The following is a 26,066-nucleotide window of genomic DNA, read 5'->3' as shown; positions in this document are numbered from 1 at the left end:
ATCCTTGGTACTCATCAGCTGCCCATATTCCACTAGTACTCAGATTAGACTAAAGGAGTTGTACACTGTCCACATGATGAAGTACATAGCAAGTTGATGCTGACAGAGGCAACATGTGTTCATATAAAAAAACACTTCCACTAGCTGTTTATCTACAAATCATCCATTGAATCATTAAATATCCATTTATTCAGGTTCACTTTTCTCACTCTTACATAGAATACAATCTGATCTACAAAAAACCGTCAGCACATGACATTTGGACATTTTGGTCAAAACATATAAGATACCCAAAGAAATACCCAATTGGCTCTGCCGGCCAGTCGTTTAACTTCTGTGTTACAAGCGATGAACCCTCCCCTCCGACCCAAACACGTCTGACCCACTTCATCCATCTCAAGTCTCTTCTTCTGCAGCCGTTTCTCTGCCAAATCAAGCAACCAACCAACGAGGGTCACACTCAGCAGTTTATGCAACCATTCATAAAGTGAACGCCTTGAACAAAAACAAAACAAAACAAAAAATCTTAAAACTCAAAAGACAAACCAACTATGGTAGAAAATAAGTGATTTTAGAACGACGTGGTGGAGAAAAAAAAAATCCAAATCCCAGGGAGGAGAAAAAAAACTAAACAAAAACAGATGAAAGTGCTAGTTATTTTCATTTGAGTTTTGCATTAGCAGTTTTGTAAGTCCATCACCAACCCTGGGCCACCCACTAAAGATGACGCAGGGTGGGAACAGTACAGCCAAGTCTCTCTCGTCTCTCTGGAGCTCTGTGGGATCTGGACGCTGCGTCCAGGATTGTGGATGGAGGGAAAGACGGGCACCAGAGGAGAGCCAGGTGGCTGAAGGGCTGTAATGCTGTTTTCGGGGGGGCCAGCTGTACGCTTGCTTTGAGGAAAGCACGGCAGTTAACAGTGGAGTCCCTTCAGGCAACATAGTGGTACTGGTTAGGAGTCTCCTTGTCACGTTCCATGTAGTCTCTGTCTATGAGCGACTCGATCCGCTTCTTCAGATCACCCGGCTGTGGAGAGGAAAGCAAGTCAGATGCTGATGCGCGTGCGTGCGTGCGTGCGTGCGTGCGTGTGTGTAAAAATGGAAATAGTGAGAATAAGATGCTAAGATATGTCACCTTTACAGGGAACTTCAGCTGGTTGTAGAGCTCTGATACCAGAAGGTTGTGACTGAGGGTCTTCCTCATCTTCATGATGCGCACCACAGCGGCATCGATCTGATACTGCCTGTCTTGAAACACTCGCTCTGTGGTGCTTACCTGCTCCTCTACCTGCAAGGGAAATGCGTTTCAAAATGGATAAGAACCAACCTTTTGCATAGGAGACAAAAATAAAAAGTGTGTGAAGAAAAATAAATGTGCCAGTATTTTTTATTTTTTTTTACCGTTTCCTTCATCTGGATCTGGTTGATCTTTATGCGGAACAGTTTGTGTTTGAAATCATTGTTGAAATTAAAACGGTCTCCGTCTTCCACGTCTTTCCCTCGAGGGTTCTTGTTGAGGACGCGTGCTTTTCCACAGGCCAGGGACTGCAGCGTGCGCCTGAGCTCTTCCTCCTCTGTGCGTGGACGAGAGAGAAAGAGAGATTGTGATACAGAGCTCTTAAACAATAGAATAACTGTGCTACATGTTCAAAAGACGGGTGTAAACCTATGCCGGTGGCGGTGCGAATCTCCTCCATGCTGAATTCTTCTCCCTCGTTAAACATCAGCAGCACCAGCGTCTGGAACAGCGAGACCTGCAGCTCCTTTTTACCCTGCAGGATGAAGTAGGAGAACTTCAGACGTTTTCTCAAGCCCATTTGTCTCTCTTCTGAATGTTAGGAGGCCCCGGGGCCCTTACCTCTTTGAACTCCGCCTTCAGTACAGCGTGGCCCAGTGTGGGCTGCCACTGCAGCTTCCTCCCACTGTGCTTCCCCAGGTAGAACAGCTTGAACACCTCCTGGAGTTTTACCATCTACCCAAAACATAAAGAGGTGAACCGTGTACCCAGACCTTATCTGTGTCCTTATCACAGTTAGCTCAGAGTTCATCAGTAGGATGACACGATCAGCACAACACAGTCAACCTATGTGAACTTTTCTTTTGACAATGTTTTCCTCAATAACTCCACCATGTTGCCCACATACTGTAAACCAAACCGCTTCCATGACTCAATGTGCGGCATAAAGCGCAGTGTGGACAAAGAGAGAGATGCTTACCTCTGGGGGCAAGTGGACCTCCATGGGTGTGTATGAAGGCCAGTAGCCCATAGTGAGGATGTTGACGGTGAGTTCTATGTTGCTTGGCTCGCTCTGGTTCTGGATATACTGAGCAGAAATATAACTTTTTCAATTACACATGAAAAGCCCAGTAAAGGACAGCCCAGTGGAATGCATACACATACTGTAAACACGGTGCCCATGCTTTAAAGCTACTCAAGCGTGTCCATGTGCACAGAGACAGGAAGTACCTGTTTGAACTGGATCATGATGTCTTTGGACAGCTCCATGTCTTTGAACATCCCCTCTAGCTTACTGGTAAATGCTGCTCCGCATTCTGGAGGAAGTCAAACCCACAAAATATCACAACCGACTTGTTCTCACTATCTCAGGATTTGCGTCTTCTGTTCATCTATAATACTGGGAATTCATTTGCTAATTCAAGATACTTTGGACTCACCATGTTTGAGCTTGGAGAGCATCGACTTTTCAGCGTCAACAGACGCACTCTTGCCGACCAGCAGACGCTTGGCCAAGTCCTTCTTATAAAAAGCTTCAAACACATCTTTTCCTGGAGGGAGACAACAGTAGGTCTCATCAGAGTGTAACAAGCGTCACAGTGATTAGTAACACTATTTGACTGAGAAAGCGCACACAGGTAGCGTAACTGACCGTGTATGAAGCGGAAGATTATCATTATCTTATCCAGGATTCTCTCCAGCTCCTCCTCTGTAGCCTCTTTGTTCCCTGCTCTTAACTTTGAATCCACATATTTAGCTAGACGGGAAGCAATAACCAAAGAGAGCCGTTACCACATGCTGGAACTAATGAAAGCAACGTTAAAATGTATCCGAGCTCGACTGCCACGGCATGCCATTCATTTGCCTGACCCACCGATAAGTTCCGCAGGTTTGTTGGGCCTCTTGTTGATAAAGGTCTCGAAGGCCTCCTTCATGGCGTTGATGAATCCCTCGTTCCGCGTGAAGCAGCTCTGTGCCACGTTGTCCATCTTGTCCTTAAAGTCCAGCAGGTCTTGCACCATGTCCTTGTCTTTCTCTGGGGTGCATACGATCTCTCCGCCGAAGGACTGCAACCAGAGAAAAGGTTCAACAATGTTGGGACACATTTTCCCTTTATGGATGCCTCTGTGTATATTGGTTGAGCTGTGTTTCTATACCTTTATGTAATCTCTCCAGAACTGCAGCAGAGTGGGGAGTCCTCCCTTCACCTTGCTGAAGAGCTGGTAGAGGAGGGCCAGCTCGGTCGCTCGATTCCCATCCAGCAGGGTGCCCAGACCTGGCACAGAAATATCAAAACAAATAAACTTAAACTGCATCTAAAGAGGTTCATGTTCATGAGGCTTGATGAAGATTTGAATCAGCAAACAAAACAGTGCATAAGGTAATGGAAACCAACAGGAGGACGTCACAAACTACAGCCTCAAATAACACCGTAGAGTGGAATCAATCATCTGCTGGCCCAGTTCCACAAAAATGTATTTCATAAATGTATTACATATTGCCGCACACAAACACGCATGTTAATGTAGAGCACTTATTGAAGTCTTTCATGCACACGCACCTTTTTGTAGCATTGCAGTTATGTGTTCTCCTAAGAGCTGTTTCTCAACACAGCTGATAAGTGGTTTCCTGCGAAATAATGAGAAAGAAAATGAGGAAATGTATCCAAACGATACATATCAGTCCTTTGATTTAATCTCACCTCCTGACATTTTTGCACAGCAAATGTTCTTGTTGTTCATCAATTATTTGTTGAAAGCTGAGGTTACAGCTAAAGCTCTGGGGTCACTGATTTGAAGCTCTGATGTATGGCCCTTGCATGTTTACCCTTCAATAGTATTTTTACTCAATAAGTTCAAAATGTTTTAAATTGTAGAGTGCTACAAATTTACAATTAAGTGATGAGTAAAAAACTAAAACCCAGAGTATTAAGAATTACTAAGAAGATGTTGAGGCATCTTCACGTGAAAATATTTCAAATAATGATAATAAACAGTGTACTGGACATTTAATGTAGATAGTCCTTTGTACTGGAAATGTAAGCAGCAAATACATCAGTGTACTGTATTTATTTCGAGTGACACCTCCAAAAATTCAAAGAGGCCCCTAATGATACGGAATAGCAGAAACACCCTGCTTTAATGTTTGAAAAATAAATGATAATTAATGGTTAATTATGCCTCTGCTTATTTTCTTCCCTTTGTCTCAGTTTTATGTCATAATAACATAACAGAAGATTAAAAAAAACAACTAATTACTGAGTGCTCTGGTCGAGGTAGCTCATGATACGATCGTTCTCCTCCTCCAACCGATGAGCCACATGGTGCAGGTACTCCGGCACCTGGACGCATACGAACACACATATTCAGAGGATTTACAGGTGAGAAACACAGCCGTGGCAATAAGTGTAGAACAGGTCACAGATTAATAAATCGTAGATGCATTAATACTCTCACTCACGTCTCTCTCCTGCGTCAGTCGCTGTCCCTCCGCTGCGTACAGGCGATTGGTCTCAGTCAAAAACCTCTCCTCAAAGGAGTCTTTGTAAACCTTAACGCACGTTAGACAGAAGTTAAAAACAATGACACGCGCTCCGTCTATTTGCTCCTGGTCAGCTTAGTGCGGTGATGAACAGGTGGTCGGGTACCTGTAGGTCTGACAGCATCCCCAGCAGGCTCCTGATCAGACTCCGGTCTACCGTCTCGCCATTTCGCTCCAGTTCGATCTGCTCCAGAATGCCGTCTACTGTTCGCTTCTGAACCGCACCGTCGCTCACGATGTGGGTACGAAACAATTCCAACCCAGTGTCCCTGCAAAGCATACGTAACATCAGCGTCCTGCTGTAAGCACACCGTAACAAACACAGCATTGAATGAACTAACTTTACCAGATGGAGGGGAGTAGGGAGTTCTGGAGCACATAGGTACGATCCAGGAAGAGAAAGATACTTCGGATCATTATCTATAAAGAGAAAAACAGTCTTAAAAGGACACTCTCCTGTGAGTGGACCATGTGATATGCATACATGTCAAACATCACACTCACCGTTTGCCTGCAGTGGTCCTGCCAGCAGCGATTCATTCGCTTTAGGAAGGAAAGGTTGTCCAAAGACTCTGTGAGCTCCATGTTAAGGAACAATCTTCCAATCACTTGTGTCACAACAAACAACAAATAAATGTATATTTTAAGTCCAGTCTGCCTAAAACAAAGCATAAAACAGGGAACTAGGGGACATCAATGAAAAGCTATATTATTTGATTGCTTATAATCTGAGAGAAATTATGTTGTTATTCATCGTCATGTTTTACTGTACAATACATCAAGCATCATCTGCAAGTGACAGCCACTGCCTGTTAGCCCCATCGTTGTAAACTTGTTGTATATTGGCCTCTTGTGAGAAAACACTGCAACGACACCTGAGGTGTGACAGGACAGCCCAGACTTCCTAAATTAAGATTAAAGCCAACAAGGTAACTAAAAAAACAACCACACACATTTACAATCACTGTCAAAACCGCAGATTTATGATAAAGAAAATGAGCATTTTGATATGAGAAAAGGATCAAATTAGATTGTTTTAAGGTAACATACCTACTGTCAAGGAAGTCTCTCTTTCACAATGTAAGAACACCTCAATCTGCATCCTATTTGTCCCAAAATCACAACATGTTTCCACAGGTTTGACACAAGAGTGATAGTTGAAAAAAGGATATTCTCTAAACTGTTTGATCTGGGCCTGCACGTGATCTTCACAGACCTGCCGTAGCTGCTTGTACAGCGTGGGGGAGACTTTGTACGAACAGAGGTTTTCTACCGCCTTCAAGAGAGAGAGAGAGAGACAAGAGCACAAGACAAACAGCAGAGTGAACACTTGATTCACAAGGATCAGACAGCTGGTTAACAAATTATGAGCACTCCAACATTACAACAACATTTCTGTTTTTAGATTTGGCCACTGGCTTCCATTCATTTTAGTAAAGTTTGTAAATCCACTTTTTGTATGTGGTCAAATCAATATGCACATTCATGTATAACAGAAACAAAAGTAAAAGTAGAGATTCTGTTTATGATAGATTACCTCTTATATTATATGGGACAGAAAATATATAAAATCCACAAACCTGATAGAGCTCTTCCAGATTGTACTTGATAGAGGTGCTGTTCTGGATGGCACCCACTGCATCCCGTAGCTTCAACCACGTGTCCTCAGTGTAGTTCTCGGCTAACTTTGGCCTGTCTGTTACAAACAAAAACAGCAACAATGTTGATTTATACACAGTGGGAACTGCCAAACAGGAACTCATTAATGCAAACTGAAACAATAGCGACATTTGGACAGAACACAGTTTGAGGTATTTAAAACAAACATAAGTCAAAGGTTTGGAAACCACCAGTTGTGATAGTTTATGGTCCAGTAGCATTTTCCAAAGGAGTCTATCAAATGTAAAAAGAAATAAAAATGTGACGGGATGTAATTTTTTTTTACTTAACTCCTCACCAACATCTGCAATAAGTAGTATTGAATATAATCTTGTTTAAACATGCAAAGAGATAAACTGCAATCTTAGTTTCTTTAAGTAGTTGAAAAGTTGGATATTGTTCCGAAGAAGTTTGCACATATGTAGAGAAAGCTTACAGTTTTATATATTTGTTAACTTTTTTGTGGAGTCTCTGTAGCCAATGAAATATGATTTATTAGTATGTAATGCATATCAGCACATGCCTGCTGAGCTGACTATATGAAAAGGTGACTTTATGTTAACCAAGGACGAATTACTACCTGATGAACACCTTTTTATTTTTTTGTATAAACAATCTATAAAACGAAAAAGAAGAAAGTTGTCAAGTGATGTCCTGCGCACAAACACTGTTTTATATATAACAGTATTACCTTGATTAGCCTAAGACCTGAAGTAGGCTACTGCACCCAATATGTGCAATTGGGACAACCAGAACTTGTGAAAGGCTTTAAAATCATCAGGCCCCATGAAATCAGTGCATCAAGCATAAAAACAAACAACCTAAATCGCTGAGATGCATCGGTGTGATTACAAACCCTTTACAAAGCTGACGTGCCAATTAGATCAGTCACGTCAACAATGTGTTCACTGCCCAGAGACAGACAACTTTTTCACAGTATAATCTAATAGTTAAATCATCTGTCGTATTAAGATAAATTGATCTAACTGATGCTGTCATATAACGAAGATAAAAACAATCAGTAACGTTACCTTTGAAATTTTTGATGACTAATTTCTTTGAAGCGCCACTTTTGCTTGAGGCCACAGCAGAGGTCCTGGCCATCCCGTTGGTGTTGTGCTCCGTTATAGCGGAGAAGCTGGCTCTCTTGTCCTGTCGGGTGTCTTCTGCCATTATCAGATTAGCGCTTCGGTTTAACGCCGTATGCTCCAAGTGTTTTTGCTAAGTACTGTTCACGTTAGATTGTTCAGTCGCCTGTTTATTTACTGTGAGCGACACAGACTCTTTGTTGAACCGGTTGTCTTTGGGTGGACAGCACAGGCAGTCGCAGTATATCTAATACACATGTACAAACAAACACTGACTAACGTTGGGTTAATCAATCAGAAAACATAACTACCGTAAGCTCAGTAAACAGATAGCTAGCTAACAGTGTGTCATCTGAAACTGCAGCACACTGTAGCTACCAGCTCTCGTCCTCACCACAACACTTTAGCTTTAGCTTGTTTAGGCTAGTCCATGCCCACCGCGACTATTTACAGATTTCAACGAGTTCAATTATTGCATTTTGCGACAGCATACACGCACGTAAAAGCGACATAGCTAGCGTTAATATAACAGACCCATATTAAAGGTGGCTTTCTTTACCGACATAACGTTAGCTAGCTAGCACAACAAAATGGCTTTTCTTAGACAGTTCGGTTGAACAGGTGCATCTTGGGTGAAAAGCGGCCGAGTTGCGTTCAGAGACAGTTTGAACTTTCACAGTCAGTAACAGTTTATTTTTTTGCAGTTCTCAAAACGTAAAATAAAACTCACTATATTTAATTATACTGCACAGAACAACACTCTATTTGTCCTGACAAAGGCAGTAACTCACTAAAAACAATGTCCCTGTGAGTCACAAGTAAGTAAGGATATGATAAGATAATCCTTTATTAGTCCTGCAGTGGGGGAATTTACAGGATTACAGCAGCATAGAGGACAGTGCAAACAAGAGACAGAGTAAAAAAACAAGCTCAAAACAATTATATATAAGTAAATAAGTAATACAAAAGTAAGGATTATTAAATAAGTAAAAAAGTAAACAATCCAGACAGAATAACTGTTGTGTTGCAATATTATATATACAGACAGAATAATTGTAGTATTGCACAGTGTATTTATATTGCATAGATTTTTAGTGTTGTTAGTGTTGTTGAAGTAGTAGTAGTATTAAGCATTTACTTATGACTCACATGGTCATTAGTTTACACTTTACCACAGTGTAGAAATACGCTGTTACACGTGAAAGTCCTGCATTCAAAATCAGAAGTAACAGACATATTTGCATCAGAATACCTATAGATCTCATTATGCAAAATAGCCTGTTTCAGAATAATATTCATATCACTGGATTATAATTAGTGATGCATTAACGTGTACATGATTTTAAATGTTTCAACCACGTTATATACCACCTAGTAGCTTAATCTATAATAACACATTGAGTAAGCACTTAACAATAACAGTAATGTAATTCCAATATAATAATAATAATGATCATAAAGCTGATATATCAGTAACTTTGTAAAGACAGATATCACAATACAACAAATTCATGTAAACAGACTTTTCACAACAGGCATTTGACTTGTCATAGCATTGAAACTACAGGTGGAATGATATCAATGCTGTTGTTTTCCATTAAGTGTCCGAATGAGCTATTCCAGTGAGCTAGTATGCACAATACCAGGACCTCACCTGTGCAATGCAATCAATAATGTTATTTAACACACTTGACATATCAAAATGTCGTCTGTGAAATAGGTCTATTAGGAAATATTGTGAAAATGTTCATGTCTGTCCTCAGCACGTCACCCACTTGCATCTAATACTTGCTTTTACAACACACACATAGATCTTTGGCACCCTCCACAACATGTGTATGAGTGAACAAACTAGTGAGCATTTGCTCTCATAATTAAAGATGATAATGTTGAAAACATATTTATTTATTAATGATTAATTTTTGGGGGTGGAAATATATGAGGTCAGTTTGAAATGTGTTGAGAAACCTAACAACTTTGCGCCTTGCTAAGACGGTCTTGAACGCACCCCTGTATCAGCTGCAACCAGCAGGAGTTTAGTGCAAATGGGCGGCGTTTTATACTGGACGAGGAAGACCTAAAGCTACCGTTCAAGCTGTATTTTTGCCTGGTGCCGACCCGAGCACTATGGCTATATTAATGTTTGCAAGTAAATGTACGTCGTGGCGGCTGTGTTTGGAGCGCTGAGGCTCGCTTGTTTGCGGTGATCCGGCCTGCCGTCCTGAGCGCTGTGTGCAGCGGTAGGTATGCTTGCGCCAACAGCTCCGAGAGAAACTAGGGAGTGAGTTGGTGCGCAGAGTCTTTGACAGAGCATCATCTCAAGGGAGAGGAGGCCTGTTGGAAAATAGGTGATTTTTCCTTTGGACATACGACCAATGACCACTTTCTTTAACCACGTTGGAAATCCAGCTCAGTGTTGATTAGCTTGCTAGCATCGGCATCACTGGTCTCTTTAAGCTAAGGTTAGCCTAGCTAGCTGGCCCAGAAGCTGCCGAATATAAGCAATTTAAATCTGACCACGACTTCCTCGCATGCTTAATATGTCTTAACCTACGAACAAATTAGTCTTCCACCAGACAGCCGGTGTTAACCAGTGCACTGTTTAGCTAACGGCTGGTGTTAGCCTTTAGCTAGCTAGCTAGCTAGCTAGCGTTAACGTCTTTAGCTGTCACCATTGAAGCAACCTTACATGAGAGAATATGTCAGCTAATGTTTTCCAGAACTGTTTAAAATAAACCCAAGCTTGTCTCAACATGAAACCTGTTTAGGAAATAGGACTGACTTATCTTTACGACATTACTCAGGAGGTTTTTGGTAAGGATGTGAACTAGCTAACATTATACAATAGTGGGGAAGGAGCTAAGTTACCACAACAGGGCAGACTTTAAAGATAACTTTAACATTCATGACTAAGAACATAAACACTTAATTCATTTTAATATTGTCAACTATATAGATGACTATAGAACCTAGGCCATAAGTAGTATTTTTATAATAGTATCACCAACCCCAGAGTGCCCAGCCCATAAGTGGGTGTACATGACTCAACTTGTATTACAGGCCAAGAAAGAAGAAAACAAAAGGAAAGCAATGCAGAACATATCCATATGAGTCAGAACATATGAGATTAACTTATTAAACACACAACACTTTCATATGTTCATTGTAAACAACCCGTATCTTAATCATATGCTGATACTTAATGTCGTATTGTAATCTACAGTCATCATTCCACAGCCAAATGCTCAATGCCAAATCTTAACTGAGAACAAACCAACTGTCTGCTGTTGAGGTGATATAGAATGCTGCTTACAACGCTTCTCATTTTATTAGTCAATTCATTGTTTGGTCTATCAAATGTCATAAAATTGGGTGAGAAATGTTTGCTACAATTTCCCAGAGCTCCAGGACAATGTTTTACCCAACCAACACTTCAAAACATTAAGATAGAAAGAATGTTTTGGATTTTTAATTCACACTCGTCTGTTATTATCATTTAAGGTAAATCAGTCAGAAATGAGCCAACGTTTTTTCTGTCTAAAAGCAGAATACATCCAGAGTCTGCTGTGAATGAGGGACACGTCCATAGTTATATTGCCAGTGACTTCACAAGAATATTTTGCAGCATACTGTCAATGTGATGGTGTCATTTGTGTGCAGTTTTGTTGATGCCTGTCTGTTTTGCATCCTCTAGTGTAGATGCCTTGGCTGAGATGAGTGTGAAGGCTTTTGAGCTAGTCCCCGCTGTGGAGCGAGATCTCCTCATGGGCGACAAGGCTCGCATCAACATCGAGTGCATTGAATGCTGTGGAAAACACTTGTACATGGGCACCAACGACTGCTTCATCCATCACTTCCTGCTGGACGAGGTCACTTCCTCCAAAGGGAAGCTGAGTTACTCGGCTCAGAAGCTGCTGCACAAATACCTTGGGCTCAAGAAACCGGTTGCTGAGCTTCGCGCCGCCTCCGCGTTGGAGCGTCTGATCGTGCTCTGTGATGGAATAGTCTTCCTGGTCGACATGGTGACACTGGAGACCGTGCCCTCGGCGGCGGGAGGCGGAGCCAAGATCAGAGGCGTGACGGCATTTTGCATTAACGAGAACCCTGTGAACGGTGACCCGTTCTGTGTGGAAATGGGTGTGCTCTCCTCCAAGCGCCGCATGGTGCAGATTTACATGGTGTACGAGGACAGAGTGCAGCTGGTCAAAGAGGTGTCCACTCCTGAGCAGCCCTGTGCCGTCAGCGTTGACGGTTACTTCTTGTGCCTGGCCCTCGCCACACAGTACATGATTCTGAACTACAACACAGGAGCCTCCCAGGACCTCTTCCCTTACAACAGTGAAGGGAGGAGACCCATTGTGAAGAGGATCGGCAGGGAGGAGTTCCTCTTAGCAGCACCTGGTGGTCTGGGTAAGTCGGGACCAAACCAGGGCATCTGCAGGAATTAAAAAGCACTGAATTTAGCTCCCTCAGCTATTAAAAAGCTGTGCATTTTGCATGCACTTCACTCACAGTGGGTGAATTTTAGCAGAAATTTTAATTATCTATAATATTGATTTTTTTTTATTTTTTTTATTTTTTATTTTTTAAATACTGCTGGGAAGTATTGACAAAAATGTGAATAAATGTCCATACATTTAATTTCCATATTTTTTGGCATTTTTCTCTCTACTGATTTTCCATCATTCTTCGACCTGTATGACTGAAAAAGATACTAAATTGCATTTTCTCTAGTATTAAAATGATCTTTAAAAATTCTTAAATTTTGTCAACAGAAATGAAAGCTTTCGGTAGTTTTTTCCTTTTTGTCCTCTACTCAATGATTGCAACTAAGAACATTTATCATGCATGTAAATCTAACTTTCATAGCCTGTGTGTGTCTGCTGTTAGTTTTTGTAACATTAGGAGTACTTGTATGACTTAAGAGTGTTTCATGACAGATTCCTGTTTATCTTCTATCTATTTCAAATTGTCTCTCCACATCCCTCCCCAGGAATGTTTGCCAATGCAGAAGGCGTATCTCAACGGGCTCCAGTCAACTGGTCAGAGAGCGTGATCGGTGCCGCTGTGTGTTTCCCGTACGTGGTCGCTTTGGATGAAAGCTTCATCACCATCCACAGCATGTTGGACCAACAGCTAAAACAAACCCTTTCATTCAGGGATGGACACATTCTGCAAGACTTTGAAGGTATCTTTGCATATTGCTTTCTCAAGGATTTTGTCGTCTAATGAAACCAAATATTTATTAAAATAAATCTGAAGGACTGATTATCTGATTGATGTTCATGCATTTTGCCATTATTCATTTAGGTTGTAACACATTTAATGGTCAAAAAAGGTCAACAAGCTCCCTTAATAATACACTTGTTTGAAATATTGTAATAAGAAGGTGAAGAAGTGATGTCTGAAGTTTCACCTGACCGTAGCATAATGTTTATTATGCATTAGATCCTGCCTCCTGCAGGTGTACTCATTAACATGTATCAACCATGTTGCCATTTATGACAATGCCATTTTGTATATATAGTTGCTATTGTTGCTACACTCGCTATTATTTTTTTTTAACCAAGGTATTTTCTGAGATGCTTATCGTACTATGAAAATCTCAAACTATTACAACCACAGTTTTTATTTGTCGAGTGCTTCCTTGTTGCTCACAGATCTGTGAAAATTGTAAAACAGGCCTGTTATTCAGTAGTCCAGGGAGGGAAGGAGTCACTGCTCTGGCCGGCCGGACTGAGAAACCAAAACCGTTTTAGGTACTTTTTAGTGCACTGGAGTCTTAATGGAATGTGGAGCACGAGCAACCTCTTCCTGTTACAAGTGAAGCGCTACACATGAAGCTGTCTCTCCCCAGAGCTAAAGACGATTTAAAAGTGTAAACCACAGGATTAAGATTAATAAGAGTCTGTTGGTTGGGGTGTCACATATTTGTGGCTGTTTTGAGAGTGTTGAAGTCCTGACCTGTGAGTGTTGTGTGTTTTTAGGAAAGGTCATTCTGGCCTCCACTAAGGCAGTGTATGTCCTGGTGCCGCTGCCCCTGGAGAGACAGATCCAGGACTTACTGGCCAGCCACAGAGTGGAGGAGGCGCTCGTCCTCACAGAGGGAGCACAGCAGAATATTCCCAAAGACAAGTTCCAGGTAACAATCATCGTGTTGGATGGTGTTACGTGCGATTCATTGACGATAGATAGATAGATAGATAGATAGATAGATAGATAGATACTTTATTAATCCTGCAAGGGGAAATTGTTTCGCTACGGCAGCATTTATGGTACGGGTAAAACAATCAAAATATCAGAGTAAAAAATATTGAATATAAAAATGCACAATATATACAATGAAATAGAATAATATTAAAATTAATGAACTAAACAATAGTGCAAATATTTAACCAAACAAAACAAACAACAGTGTAACATAATCACAATCAGTGATAATATGATAACTTTGCCTGAGCTGAGATATTTTAATGTAATCTATTACATCATTGACCGTATGATGTCTGGGTGTTCACTTGAACAATAAACTGGACTGATCACACGCACTCTACAAAAAGGGTCAGAGCAGACTCTATCTGCTGAGGAGACTCGGGTCACTCCTGAGGACCTTCTTTGACTCCGTGGTGGCATCAGCCATCTTTTATGGAGCGGTCTGCTGGGGTGGCAGCATCTCGACAGCTGACAGGAACAGACTCAACAAACTGATCAAGAAGGCCAGCAGTGATGGACAACACCTCCCACCCCATGCGGGACGCCTTGGCAGCTCTGTGCAGCTCCTTCAGCCACCGGGTGATTCACCCCCGGTGTGTGAAGGAGAGGCACCGCAGGTCCTTCCTTCCTGCTGCTGTCAGGCTGCACAACCAGCTGTGCTCCCAGTAGACCACACAACACCAACAACACTAAACAATCGGTGCAATATTTACACTGTGCAATAAAAAATACTCTGTCTGTATATATAAGATTTTTTGTTATATTTAGTAATTGTGGACTTTTGTACTTTTTTTTTTTACTTAGTTGATATTCTTTACTGTTTATTACTATTTATAATACTTGCTGCTCTTGTTTTTTACCATGTCTCTTGTTTGCACTGTCCACTTTGCTGCTGTGATCCTGTAAATGTCCCCACTGCGGGACTAATAAAGGATTATCTTATCTTATTTTGCTCAACTGAAAAAAAACCCAATTGTCTCATACTTTCTCATTCTGCACGTACAGATTTTGCACAAAAGAATCCTGCAGCAGGCAGGTTTCATACAGTTTGGCCAACTTCAGTTTCTAGAAGCAAAAGAACACTTCAGGTAAGAGTTTAAGTCTGTGTTACTTTGTTTGTTAAAACTGTTTGTTTGAGAACAGCTCTGTGTTGACGTGGGATTTAACGGTCCGTGGCAGCAACATGTTACCTCGTCCATAAAAAAGGGTTTATTCATTAATATTGAAATAGTGTTTGTTTGTGCAGTACACTCTGGAATTTAAAAATGTATTTTATTCGTCTATCAATCAATGTGTACTTTTCTGCCACACTAATGCACATTTCATTTTTTGAAATTATTAATGTTAGGGGAAAAAATGTTTTTGCAGCTATGAGGTGTTGTGTGCATTCTAACACTGCTTTCTTCTTCCTCTAGTTTTTGGCTCTCAGTTCTTGGTTGCTTTCCTCACTCGTTTTTTTTTGCTACCTTTTCTATTTGCAGGAAGGGTCAGCTGGATGTGCAGGAGTTGATCTCTCTCTACCCACTGCTGCTGCCCGCGTCCTCCTCTTTCACACGCTGCCACCCTCCCCTCCACGAGTTTGCAGATCTCAACCACCTGGCACAGGGCGACCAGGAAAAAGTGCTGCGATGCAAGAAATTCCTCATCACTTATTTGGGAGAGGTAAACGGAGTAAAATAAAATACATTTTGGAGCAAGATCCCTATGTCAGAGGAGCTGGTAATACCCCACATGCATTGCATCATGTTTTTGTTATTCTTGCACACAGGTACGAAGCACAGAGGTGGCCAATGGCTGTAGAGAGGACGTGGACACTGCACTGTTAAAGCTGTATGCCGAACAGGACCACGACAGCCTTCTAGACCTGCTAGCTTCAGACAACGCCTGCGTACTAGCAGACAGCGTCCCATGGCTGGAGAAATATCACAAGTGTGTATACCTTCCCTTTTTGGTTTTGAGTTGAGCCTTTTAAGAACAAGTTATTATAATTAATCATGTTATGAAAAACACAAAAAATCGCAGACATTTCATAGTTTCAAGAGCTTTCACATTCTATAGACGGGCTATTATTGGAATGGACACACAAATACAATTCATCTGAGACGGCATCCACACATTTAGAAAATTGATAAAGAGTGATCAGGGTAAATTGGTTCTCTCAGTTTGATGGTGTCATATGCTAACAGCTGGTAATTAGCACTTTGAATCAGTTTATTTCCTACAGGGACGAGGGAGAGGTTGTGCTTCATTCAGTCTTTTTCACCCTCATAGATATTTTGCACTTGGACTGCTCTATCGTTATAACGGTCAGGATTCAGCAGCGCTTCAGGTACGCCTCAAATGCGTCCGTTATGTTTTTCTCACCGAAGAATCGGCACCAACACAATGTTTTAGGTTTTTTAACACATTCCCTCTTTATTTTGTCTGACAGCTGTGGATTCGAGTGGCAGACGGGGATCTGCAGGACTCCACAAGATCTGACCTCTACGAGTACATTGTGGACTTTCTCTGCTCCTGCTCCACTCTGGACCTTGTGTGGAAGTATGCAGACTGGGCCTTGCGGAAGGATCCCACGGTAGGTTACCAGGACCTTAAATTATCTCAAGATTATTAGTGCGGGTCAAATTTAAACCAGTTGCATTAATGTTTATCTAACTTTCAATTATTTATTAAAGGAAAATGCCCATTGAGGAACCGAAAATAAAACGGCAAATTAGCCAAGAGGACTAGTTTTCAGATGATAAAGGATAAAACCATACAAATCTGTATTTTAAAGAAAAGAAGAAAACATTTTATACTGATCTCATGTTTTGAATGAAGTGGTAGAGCTAAAGTGTTCACCCATCTTCCTTTGTATTTGTTCATAGATAGGTGTCCACATCTTTACTAAGAGGCCTGTCAGTAAAGAGCTTCCAGAACTAAACCCTGATGATGTCATCTCTTACCTGGGAAAGCACAGCCAGGCACTGCTTCTCTACCTGGAACACCTGGTGCTGGAGAGACAGATAAAGGTACAAGGACTATTTTTAATAAACATTCAGATTAAGGTAATTTGAAAAAATGCTGCTTAATCAAGTACAAATCTGAATATTGCAATCAATTTGAACATTTTAATTTGAAGAGAACTGTTTTTGCTATAATTCTTTTCATCCAATAAAGTTGGTTGACTTCAGATTGTTATCTTCTGTGTTTGTGGATGCAGAAAGAGAAGGTCCACACACACCTGGCCGTGTTGTACCTGGAGAAGGTCTTGTCACTGCTGTCGCAGTCGCCAGCAGATGAAGAGCAGATCTCCAGAGCCAGAGAGAAGCTCCAAGCTCTGCTCAGGGTGTCCAACCTTTACCGTGCGCCGTTTCTTTTAGGTGAGTCACAGGTCTGAAGCTGCAACCACAACTTGGATGTTTTCTATATAATACTTGCAGTATTTTACCCAGCTCTTTGAAGACTGAAGTGATTTAGCTTGTTTTAGTGCAACCACAACTGTCATCTTATATATTGTGTGACAGATTGTAGCAGCATGACTACAATCTAGACTTGGTGCAGGTCTGGCTGTAAAGGTGACTCGACAATCCTTTTTATAGCAAGAGACCTATATGTAGGTTTTGACCCTTAATGTTTCATGTTCTTCTGCTCTGTTTAGGTAAGATGGAGAACTGTGAACAACTGCTGCTAGAGCGTGCGACACTACATGGAAAGCTGGAGGAGCACGATAAAGCGCTGCATCTATTGGTGCACAAGCTGAGAGACTTCCCGTCTGCCGAGGCCTTCTGTATATGGGCCTCTTCCTGTCGGGATTCGGCGTACCGACAGCAGCTGTTCCACCTGCTCTTGGGGGTTTATCTAGACGGGGACCCTCCAGGAGAAGCCCAGGCTGCCGCAGGTGGAGGTGGCGACCTGGAGATGGCAGCGGTGGACCTCCTAAATCGACACGGCGAGGTGTTCGACGCAGTCCGGGTCCTGCGCGTGCTCCCCGAGGGCTGGTCACTGCAGCTGCTGCGGCCCTTTCTGGGTCGAGCCATCAGGGCCAGTATGCATGGCTGCCGCACCTCCCAGATCGCTCTGGGGCTCGCCCACTCTGAAAACCTTCAACTGCTGCACGACAGGGTGAGAAACGCACCGAACACCATTCAGAAACATGCAAATTAGTGCGATAGATAAATGCTTTCTTCTTCCTCCGACTGCTGTACTTGTTTAGTGTGTCGATTCACAGGGTAGGACACCATCATTTATTAGATTATGTTCTTACCAAGTTTGTTATTGAAACGATAAGAGCATTAGTTTCACAAAGGGTTGACAGCAATAATACTGATGTTAACAGACATCTGTGAAGGTACATTTCCCTCAATACTTCTCAAATAGATGGAGAAATTAAATAATAAACACCTGAAGCAGAGCTGCATTGTTGTTTAATCGATAGACGATCTGCAACTATTTATTTTTATTATTATCGATAAATGTTTTAAGTCATTTACAGAACAAAAATCCCAAACATTTGCTGCTCCAGCTTCCCAAAGTATTTGGTGCTTTGTGTTGTCATGCATTATAGTAAACTGAATATATTTGCGTTTTGGACTGCTTGTAAAATAAAACAAGATGTACATCTTTATTTCATTGACCAAATGTTTAATCAAGAAATTAGTTTGCTAATGAATTGATTACAAAAATAGTTCTTCGTCGTCGACGTTTTCTAAAATTTTAAACTCGTAAGTTTTCTTTCTCGCTATGAGTGTCCTAATAATTGGGCGGAGGGGGGAGCAGAACAAATGAATAATTCTTGGTAGGTTATTCATCTGAACCTTTACCAGAAATTTGACTTGGCAGATTGTCCTATTGAGTGAGAATTAAAATGTAATTCTTTCTTTGTCATGAAAATGTTTGAGTTGATTATAAAAACAGAATAACAAACATTCACATTTAGTGTTAACACATTCTGACAAGTCACCATATATTGTCTTAATCAGCTCAGGGATTATTCCATTTTCTCTTGATTTTTAACATCTGTAGTGTTTCTTTGTGCTCATTGCTGCTTTACGTCATCGTAACTCTTCTGTCATGTATTTTCTCCTCAGTTGAAAGACCGCAAGAAACCAATCGTTGTGTCTGAGAAGAAAGGATGCCACCTGTGCCACAACACCTTCAGTGAGCCCGACGTGGTGTGTCTGCCAGGTGGAGTGCCTGTCCACACCCACTGTGTCGCCCAGAGAGTAAGAGACTCTCCCACAAAGAGACAGTTAACTAATAGCAGTAACCATACGTGAGACTTGACCCTTCAGATTGCTCTGTGATCAGAGACACCAAACTAAAGCAGGACATACTGAGGACTGTGGGGGGGGCGGGGTAACAAAAAGCACAGAACACTCATTGCCGTAGCAGAGTTGGCCATGGAGCTGATGAGAAACACAAAGAAAGCTGTGCGAGTGTGTCAGACTGTGCGTTTTTAATAAAAGTTAGGCCTCGTTCAGGGCTGCCGTTGGCTTGTAAGATGATGGAGCGACCTCCCAAACACAACTGGACGTGGTTAATTTGCATCGCTGCCTCCCTGAGGTAGGTGATGATTTGCCTGTAGAGCAGGGAAGTGAGATGCGATCACAAGTGGTCCCTGGAGATGCATTTCTAATTCTAATAGTGTGAACTGACGGGTTAGAGCGGTCCACTTGTGATCGGATCACCTAAGACTCGTTAGTGCCAGGCCTGAACGGGGACTAAGAAACAACAGTTTAGTCACCCGGACCTTTAATCCATTTAAACAGAGAATGAATCACAGACAGGCTCCGGGGCTTTTCTATGGGTTCAGGGCTGTACCGGTCATCCTCTCTGCTTGAACAGTTTTTAAACCTGAACTTGAGAAACTGCTTGAGCTGCAGAACACACAATATTTGAAACCTGTTGCAAAGATTTGCAAAGCATGCATAGTATTACCACTCTTACAGTTCCGGTCTCATCACCTCATTATGGGTATTGTATTAATATTGTCCTAACTTGCACATTGCAAGGTTAGGTTTTAATGTGAAATACTACAGAGATTCATCAGTACTGATGGAAACTGAGTCTTTTATGTCCGTCTTTTACTGTGTGGGATCTGTACTGACTGCTGCTTTATTTCCCCCCCCCCCCCCCCCCCCCCCCAGCTATAAGGGCACTGGATGTTGTGTTCACAGTAATTCAGTTCAACAGTTTGATCCAAACCTATTAGTTATCATGGTTGGAAACTTTGTCTCAGTGTGTCGTCTGTGGCGCAACGACGGTGTAAGACACTACATGAAATCACTGCTCCTCTACTCATCAGCGCGTGTACCTGGGGAGTCCGTACTCACACCGCATCAAGGACCAAATCAGATTAACTCTCTAAAACTTGCACAAATCGGATAACATTTACTGACAGCACATCAGTAGACGCATTGTGAAACTTGGCGGCAAATGTTGCGGCTCAGATATCAGTGGCAGATGTGTAGAGTCTCGTGTGAAATCAAGCTCCATGTCTTGTTTTGAGTAACAAATGAATAAATCAAGAGGGATCCTCTCCGCCCGCCTGCTGTCATAGATCCATTGTGTTTGTTTGGCTAGGAAACGTACTGTGATAAACATATTTAACTTAATTAATGGGAAAGCCAATGTAGTTGTTTTTCTTCTGAAATCAAATTTGACTCCAGAGGGGGGTCTTCAGGACGGACACGGAGGTCATTTGTTCCAAACATTTTCAATTTCAATATCGGAGACATTTTACATTAATTAATTCACCTCTTGTTATCATGCTCTGTGGGTTAATTAGGTATTTGTTTCACAATTTACAGCAGCAATGTGTACAATGTCTAAAACAAACTAAATCAACTACAGGTGGAACATGATGGGAAATAGTATTCTTTATTCTTTATAACTATTCTACTAAATACCCTGAATATCCTTTTTCAATGATGGTTAAAAAACTATATTGAGCTGTTTGGAACAAATCTTTATTCACCACAACACAATCCATTAACACATCTTGGTTAAAAGGAAGAGCTTTGTGGATGAAACATCCTGCTGTTGCATCACACTGTGACAGTGTACAGGACTTGCATGAAAACCTCCAGATTAAGCACTTTTTACGGCGTTCATAACGAAAGTAGCGAATAACTGTCAGAGAAAAATGGTCGTCTCATACTGCATGGCATTGCACTGCATGTGACTCTATTTTAATTTTTTTTTTTTATTTTGAAAATTAAGTCGAAACAAAACCCACATCTTTGATCGCTCAAGAACAACACGTCAGCTCTCATAACTGCCAGAGCTTTATCTTTTACCGTTTCACCATGACATCCTTCTCAACAATGTGAGTATCATTTCATAAAGAGGGCCTAACATTTGACAAGACAGACCACCGCTTTGTCCTTTAGTGCTTTCCAAAAGTCGGGTATGGGTCCGATAACAAAGTGCAGCAATTGTGTTAACAGGCAACAATCGGAGACGTATCCCTAAATGTGTGCTGGAGGTGAAGCTTTGCTAAAAACGATGTTTATCGTCCTATCTCATTTTTTGTGATGTCTCACAAATTGTGCTATCAGAGGTGGCAGAAGACGTGTGAAATTTATAACGGCGCAATGAGATTCAAACCCTGAGTAAAACTAAACCTGGTTATGCAAAGTTGCTTTACCCAGAATACACTCTTTATAAAGTTAAATCATTTTTCATATTTAACACCCGTCTCTCATCCTAGAGATGTGCTACTGTCAGCCTTCAGTGAAGATGCCTCCCCAGATTTACAGTTAAATAAAACAACCGGCTATTTCAACGGTTGTAACTTCTCTATGATCAGAAGCCGTTATGCTATAATCTTACTCTTTACACATTACAGACTCTACAAGGTATTCACTCAAACCGAGAAAATTAAGCCTCCATCGACTATTTGTTAGCATTGCCATTTTCTGAGTAGGCAAAACCCAAAGGAGCAGAAGTGTCTCCTCAGCTGTTTATTTTGAACTAATTTACATTCGTCCAACCGTCTCCTGTTGTGGGTGTTGCTTGTTTCTCTGGTGCCTGTGCTGTTGATGCTAGCCTTCTGTGATTGCAACACATTTCTGTGACGGAATTCTGTGCAAACCTTGGGACTATTTTTCTAACACAGAGATCTGAATGTTCTATGTTCTGATTCTGTAGACTTCACTCACTTTCCATGACGGGAATTCACAGCTTATGCACAACTCAACAGTTTAAGTGTAGCTTGCTTGAAAGGCCTCCTAACCATGACTTCAAATAATTTAAAACAGTACATTTGTGTAAAAAAAAAAAATACAATTGTATTTTATAATTATATGTATATACTGCATTTGTACTCGTTTGTTGCTTTCTAAATCAATGCCAATGTGGATGGAGTGTACAAACTGTAAATCCGTCCCATTTTAATAAACATGAAACTATATATCAAATCATCTCAAGTGTCTCAATTTCACATTTCACACCTACAAGTAATTCCCATGTATGTTTTGGCGTGACTATTTTTTTTTTTCCCTCTTGACAATGAACGTCCTGCAGGCTTACCTGAGATGACAACAAAAAATGAAATAGGGAATGATGAAGAGCGTTGTTTATTTAGCTTTAGCATTTCTTTGAATTTCAATTAACTTCTTTCTGAAAGTGGATCAAAGAATAATCATGGATTTTAGGAAAAAACTTCATGTCTGACATGTATGACACCATATAATTGTAAGTGGCTGCAGGTTTGTTGTAGTGTCGAGGCAGACTCCTAAAGTAAAAGTAAAAAAAAAACTAAAATGTCTTTCTTCATTCTTAGAAAGCACTAAGCTGATAGGTTTTCTCTTTTGATGCTGAAAATGTGTTCCATTGTTTATTACCAAGTACAAGTTCAGCTGAGCCATTGGAGCGTATTTGTTTTATGGTTTTAATGCTTTTATTGAACCACATTTGATTTACTAGTTTGGTTTTAGGCCAGACTGCAAGAAAAAAATGTCAGACTTCTTTTGAAGTTAAACCAAGTTATTGCTTTGAGACCATTTCAAATATGTGTTGTATATATCATTAGTGGAACAGTTTACCCGGCTTATAAGGTTATAGCTTTAACCTCTTATACCCTCGGCCTCTGGCTCAAAAATGAAATGCCCAGAATGAAAACAACAAATTGGAAAAACTAATAATTAACAAATAAATAATGTAAAAATAATAATTGCTTACATAGCTGACATTTGCTGACGCACTCCAACCATTTATATACAGTCCATGCATTTAGTAAATAAAAGGTTTCTGTGTCAGGCTGTATTTTTGTAGATATGACACTTTTATTGTGAAAGCACTCACATACCGGAAGTGGCATGCCTTCTGGCGGAAGTTGAAGAAGCAATTTAGCAATGGCAGCGACCTTGTGCAGGGCATGCTTTTCACAACAGTTTGATTAGTTACCCACCTTAAAATGCTCGTTCATCGGACACACGAAGTGACAGTTTGGTGTTTATAGTGTCCTTTTCAACGATAGCATCATGTTTTCCTTCATCAAGGTGGCTGTCGGCGGTTTAACCGGTATCTGTCGAGCACACGGTCACCAACAAGGTAACACAAGTTAGCTAGCGTTAACGTTACAGTGACATTTACGTCAACAATGCAACAAAACTAGCTCCTAATGTGATTATTCATTGCGTGAGAGATGTATGTATGAACTGTTTGTTTCAACAAGGGCTGTACACATTAATAAGCATTGCTGTGACGTTAAATGCCAGTGATGGACACAATTGTATTTTTTAACTTCTGGTAACAAGTGTTACATGTCACCTGTAAAACAACGTAAAAGTAAACCAGTTATTGTAGTAGTGAATCAGCATGCAGAGCAATGACGTAAAGACAATAATGAAGATACTACATTGTCAGGTATCAACCACTGACATGCTGCAGCACGTACATAATATAAATGCGGAAGCAATACATATATATATATATATATAAAGTAAAAATATTGATTTCTATAACGTTTGTGAGCCACAGTGCAAGTCAGAAAGACAGACAAGCTATTTAAAAAAAAAAATGTACACATTTAAACTGAGTAGTATACTATTAGCATATATATATATATATATATATATATATATATATATATATATATATATATATATATATATATATGACAGTTCTTTATTGTGCTGTTTTTTCCACAGGTCTTTTACACAGCCACCTGAAAGTCCTAGCCGCTGGCCTGAAGACACACGAAACCCCTCCAGACTACAGCGGTAACCCTTCATCCTCTTCATCCTCTTCATCCTCTCCATTGTTATGTGTATACATGTACACCGTAAAGGGGAAGACGTGGGGGGAAAAAACACACTCTAGAGAGTTCCACAGACTTTGTTCAAGTAGAAATGTTTGCGTGACGCTGTATGTTTATGTTCATGATTCCCTCCTCTTGTTTTCACCTCTGAAGATGTGGTGCTGCCGGAGAAACCCAAACTGAAGTTCATGAACAAGGTGCCTAACTTTAAGAAAGCAAAGAAAGAGATGAAGAAGCTTCGGGATATCCAAGGCCCAGCGAGGGCAGCAAATACCTTCACGACAGGACAGTACGCTATTGTGGTCAGTGCATTTATATTAACACTTCTGTTTAGTGCTGGAAGCATTAAAGTCTATGAACATTATGTTAGCTGCAATATTTTATAACGTGCCTTTTAATATTACAGCCTCTGTAACTGTATATTAGCAACTGTTGCATATTGCATGTTGAAACATTTCTAACTCCACGCTAAAGACATTTAACGTGACTTCCCTCTTTCTTTCTTGCTGCTCAGGCCATGGGAGGGGGCTACCTTCATTGGGGTCACATAGAGATGATCCGTCTAACCGTCAACCGCAAGATGGATCCCCGTACTACATTTGCCCGCTGGCGCATCAATGGCCCATATAAGCCCGTCACACGTAAAGGTCTGGGTCAGCGCATGGGTGGGGGCAAGGGAGCCATCGACCACTATGTGACGCCTGTCCGCTACGGCCGTTTGATTGTGGAAGTGGGCGGAAAGGTGGAGCTGGGGGAGGTTGAGCATATCTTGATTGAAGTGGCAAAGAAGCTACCCTTCCCGGCCAAGGTGAGATGACTGATACTGTGCTTCAGCCATTAGTGTCTAATATATACTTAAATGATTTCAGGTGATTTAGTTTGAGCACAAAGCATATTTTTGGTGATTCATTTGTATGTATGCACTCAGTTGCCAGTTTATTAGGCACACCTTGCTGCAGTCTAACACAACATTCCTTCAATAAATCCTACATCAATGAAACTGTTTTAGAGAGGCGTTGATTCAACTTAATGGTCATTTTGAGGGCTACAGTTTGTGGTGCTGTTAAATTGATTTGCTGGATACTTACAGGTATTTCTCTTTATTTTGTCCAGCCCATTCATATCAACGAGGGTGGGCTAAATAACAGAAACACCTCTTTTCTCCTTTTATTGAAAAATCCATATATGAATGCAAATATTTTTTTCAACTTAAACTTTTGACTTCATTCAGTCCATTCTGAGTGAGTGTGCATTTAAGGATCCACGTGAAGTAACAATAAGCAAAATGCATTTAATATGCATTTAATTTAAATAGCTGAAAAATAAGCCAATAATGAATTGTGTTCTTCCTATAGGTGATGAGCAGAGAGAGCCTAGCAGCCCTGCAGAAGAAGCATGCTGATATGGAGCAGAACAACCAGAATCCCTGGACCTTCAAGGAGATAGCGCGCGGCAACATGCTGGGTATCAGGAAGGTGCTCAGCCCCTTTGACCTGCACAACCATGGACGCTTCACAGGCAAATTTCACCTCCCATGGAGGGTGTGACGGACCTGAGGGACAGAAATGGACAGTGTCACACTGAAACACCTACCAGACCACACCATGGAAGAAGCAACCAATACAAACAGCCATATTTGGGAATTTTTCTTTTGTATGCAAACATATTTTGTTAAAAGGGATATGTCTTCCTTTTCTGCTTCAAAAAACAATAAACTAGATTATGTATTTCAGTATCACATGGGAGCTCAATCATCCTGACATTGTTGAATTTGAAGGTCTTTCTTTCTAATCGGCTGCAAAAAGAGTGAAAAAAAAATCAACATATTTCAATAAGTTAGGAAGAAATAAAAAATAAAAAAATTCCATTGCAGAAGTATTAAGTCTTTCTTACACGTTTTGTAATAGGTTGAATGGAGATGATCTGTTTCTATTTAAGTTGTAACAAGTGATTATATGTTTAATGTGGAAATCCAACTGTTTGTTTGTTAATTTACGTGTAAAATATAAAGCAGTATGAGAAAAAACAAAGACAAAAATGCATGCAACCAAAAAAACAAAGTAGCTAGGGTTTACCTGTACCTG

At 40.9% G+C, this 26,066-nt stretch overlaps 3 protein-coding genes across 5 annotated transcripts; 2 read left to right on the top strand and 1 right to left on the bottom strand.

Annotated features, from left to right (window-relative positions):
• Positions 1 to 171: 171 nt before the first annotated feature.
• On the bottom strand, positions 172 to 8,139 carry cul4a (cullin 4A). The gene is made up of 20 exons (XM_068730595.1): positions 7,467 to 8,139; positions 6,357 to 6,472; positions 5,949 to 6,052; positions 5,281 to 5,350; positions 5,123 to 5,196; positions 4,883 to 5,045; positions 4,696 to 4,785; positions 4,494 to 4,576; positions 3,797 to 3,864; positions 3,393 to 3,511; positions 3,110 to 3,302; positions 2,888 to 2,992; positions 2,676 to 2,786; positions 2,467 to 2,552; positions 2,216 to 2,323; positions 1,858 to 1,971; positions 1,666 to 1,771; positions 1,401 to 1,573; positions 1,135 to 1,287; positions 172 to 1,026 (listed from the first exon to the last, which is right to left on the bottom strand). The coding sequence occupies exons 1-20, from the start codon at positions 7,606 to 7,608 to the stop codon at positions 931 to 933; spliced, it is 2,274 nt and encodes a 757-aa protein (XP_068586696.1). The 5' UTR covers positions 7,609 to 8,139; the 3' UTR covers positions 172 to 930.
• A 1,421-nt stretch (positions 8,140 to 9,560) lies between these two features.
• On the top strand, positions 9,561 to 20,264 carry tgfbrap1 (transforming growth factor, beta receptor associated protein 1). 3 transcript variants are annotated; one of them, XM_068730598.1, is made up of 13 exons: positions 9,561 to 9,763; positions 11,223 to 11,933; positions 12,517 to 12,711; positions 13,511 to 13,665; positions 14,742 to 14,824; positions 15,218 to 15,398; positions 15,505 to 15,665; positions 16,008 to 16,065; positions 16,168 to 16,311; positions 16,604 to 16,747; positions 16,939 to 17,098; positions 17,377 to 17,840; positions 18,806 to 20,264. In XM_068730598.1, exons 2-13 carry the CDS (start codon positions 11,237 to 11,239, stop codon positions 18,992 to 18,994), a joined length of 2,631 nt encoding a protein of 876 aa, XP_068586699.1. In that variant the 5' UTR covers positions 9,561 to 9,763; positions 11,223 to 11,236; the 3' UTR covers positions 18,995 to 20,264. The 3 variants fall into 3 exon arrangements, with proteins under 3 accessions (XP_068586699.1, XP_068586698.1, XP_068586697.1); XM_068730597.1 differs by having other exon boundaries at positions 11,218 to 11,933; XM_068730596.1 differs by having other exon boundaries at positions 9,561 to 9,871; positions 11,218 to 11,933.
• A 2,791-nt stretch (positions 20,265 to 23,055) lies between these two features.
• On the top strand, positions 23,056 to 25,857 carry mrpl16 (mitochondrial ribosomal protein L16). Its single transcript, XM_068731127.1, has 5 exons — positions 23,056 to 23,273; positions 23,873 to 23,944; positions 24,136 to 24,284; positions 24,497 to 24,790; positions 25,338 to 25,857. The coding sequence occupies exons 1-5, from the start codon at positions 23,204 to 23,206 to the stop codon at positions 25,527 to 25,529; spliced, it is 777 nt and encodes a 258-aa protein (XP_068587228.1). The 5' UTR covers positions 23,056 to 23,203; the 3' UTR covers positions 25,530 to 25,857.
• The last annotated feature ends 209 nt before the right edge of the window (positions 25,858 to 26,066 follow it).

This window comes from Cebidichthys violaceus, unplaced genomic scaffold, assembly GCF_023349555.1.
Source record: "Cebidichthys violaceus isolate CVI_PGR_0920_01 unplaced genomic scaffold, fCebVio1.0.p SCAF_5, whole genome shotgun sequence".
Classification (NCBI taxonomy): Eukaryota; Metazoa; Chordata; class Actinopteri; order Perciformes; family Stichaeidae; genus Cebidichthys; species Cebidichthys violaceus.
Note: the sequence above shows the minus strand (reverse complement) of the source record. Positions and strands in the feature narration are given on the sequence as shown.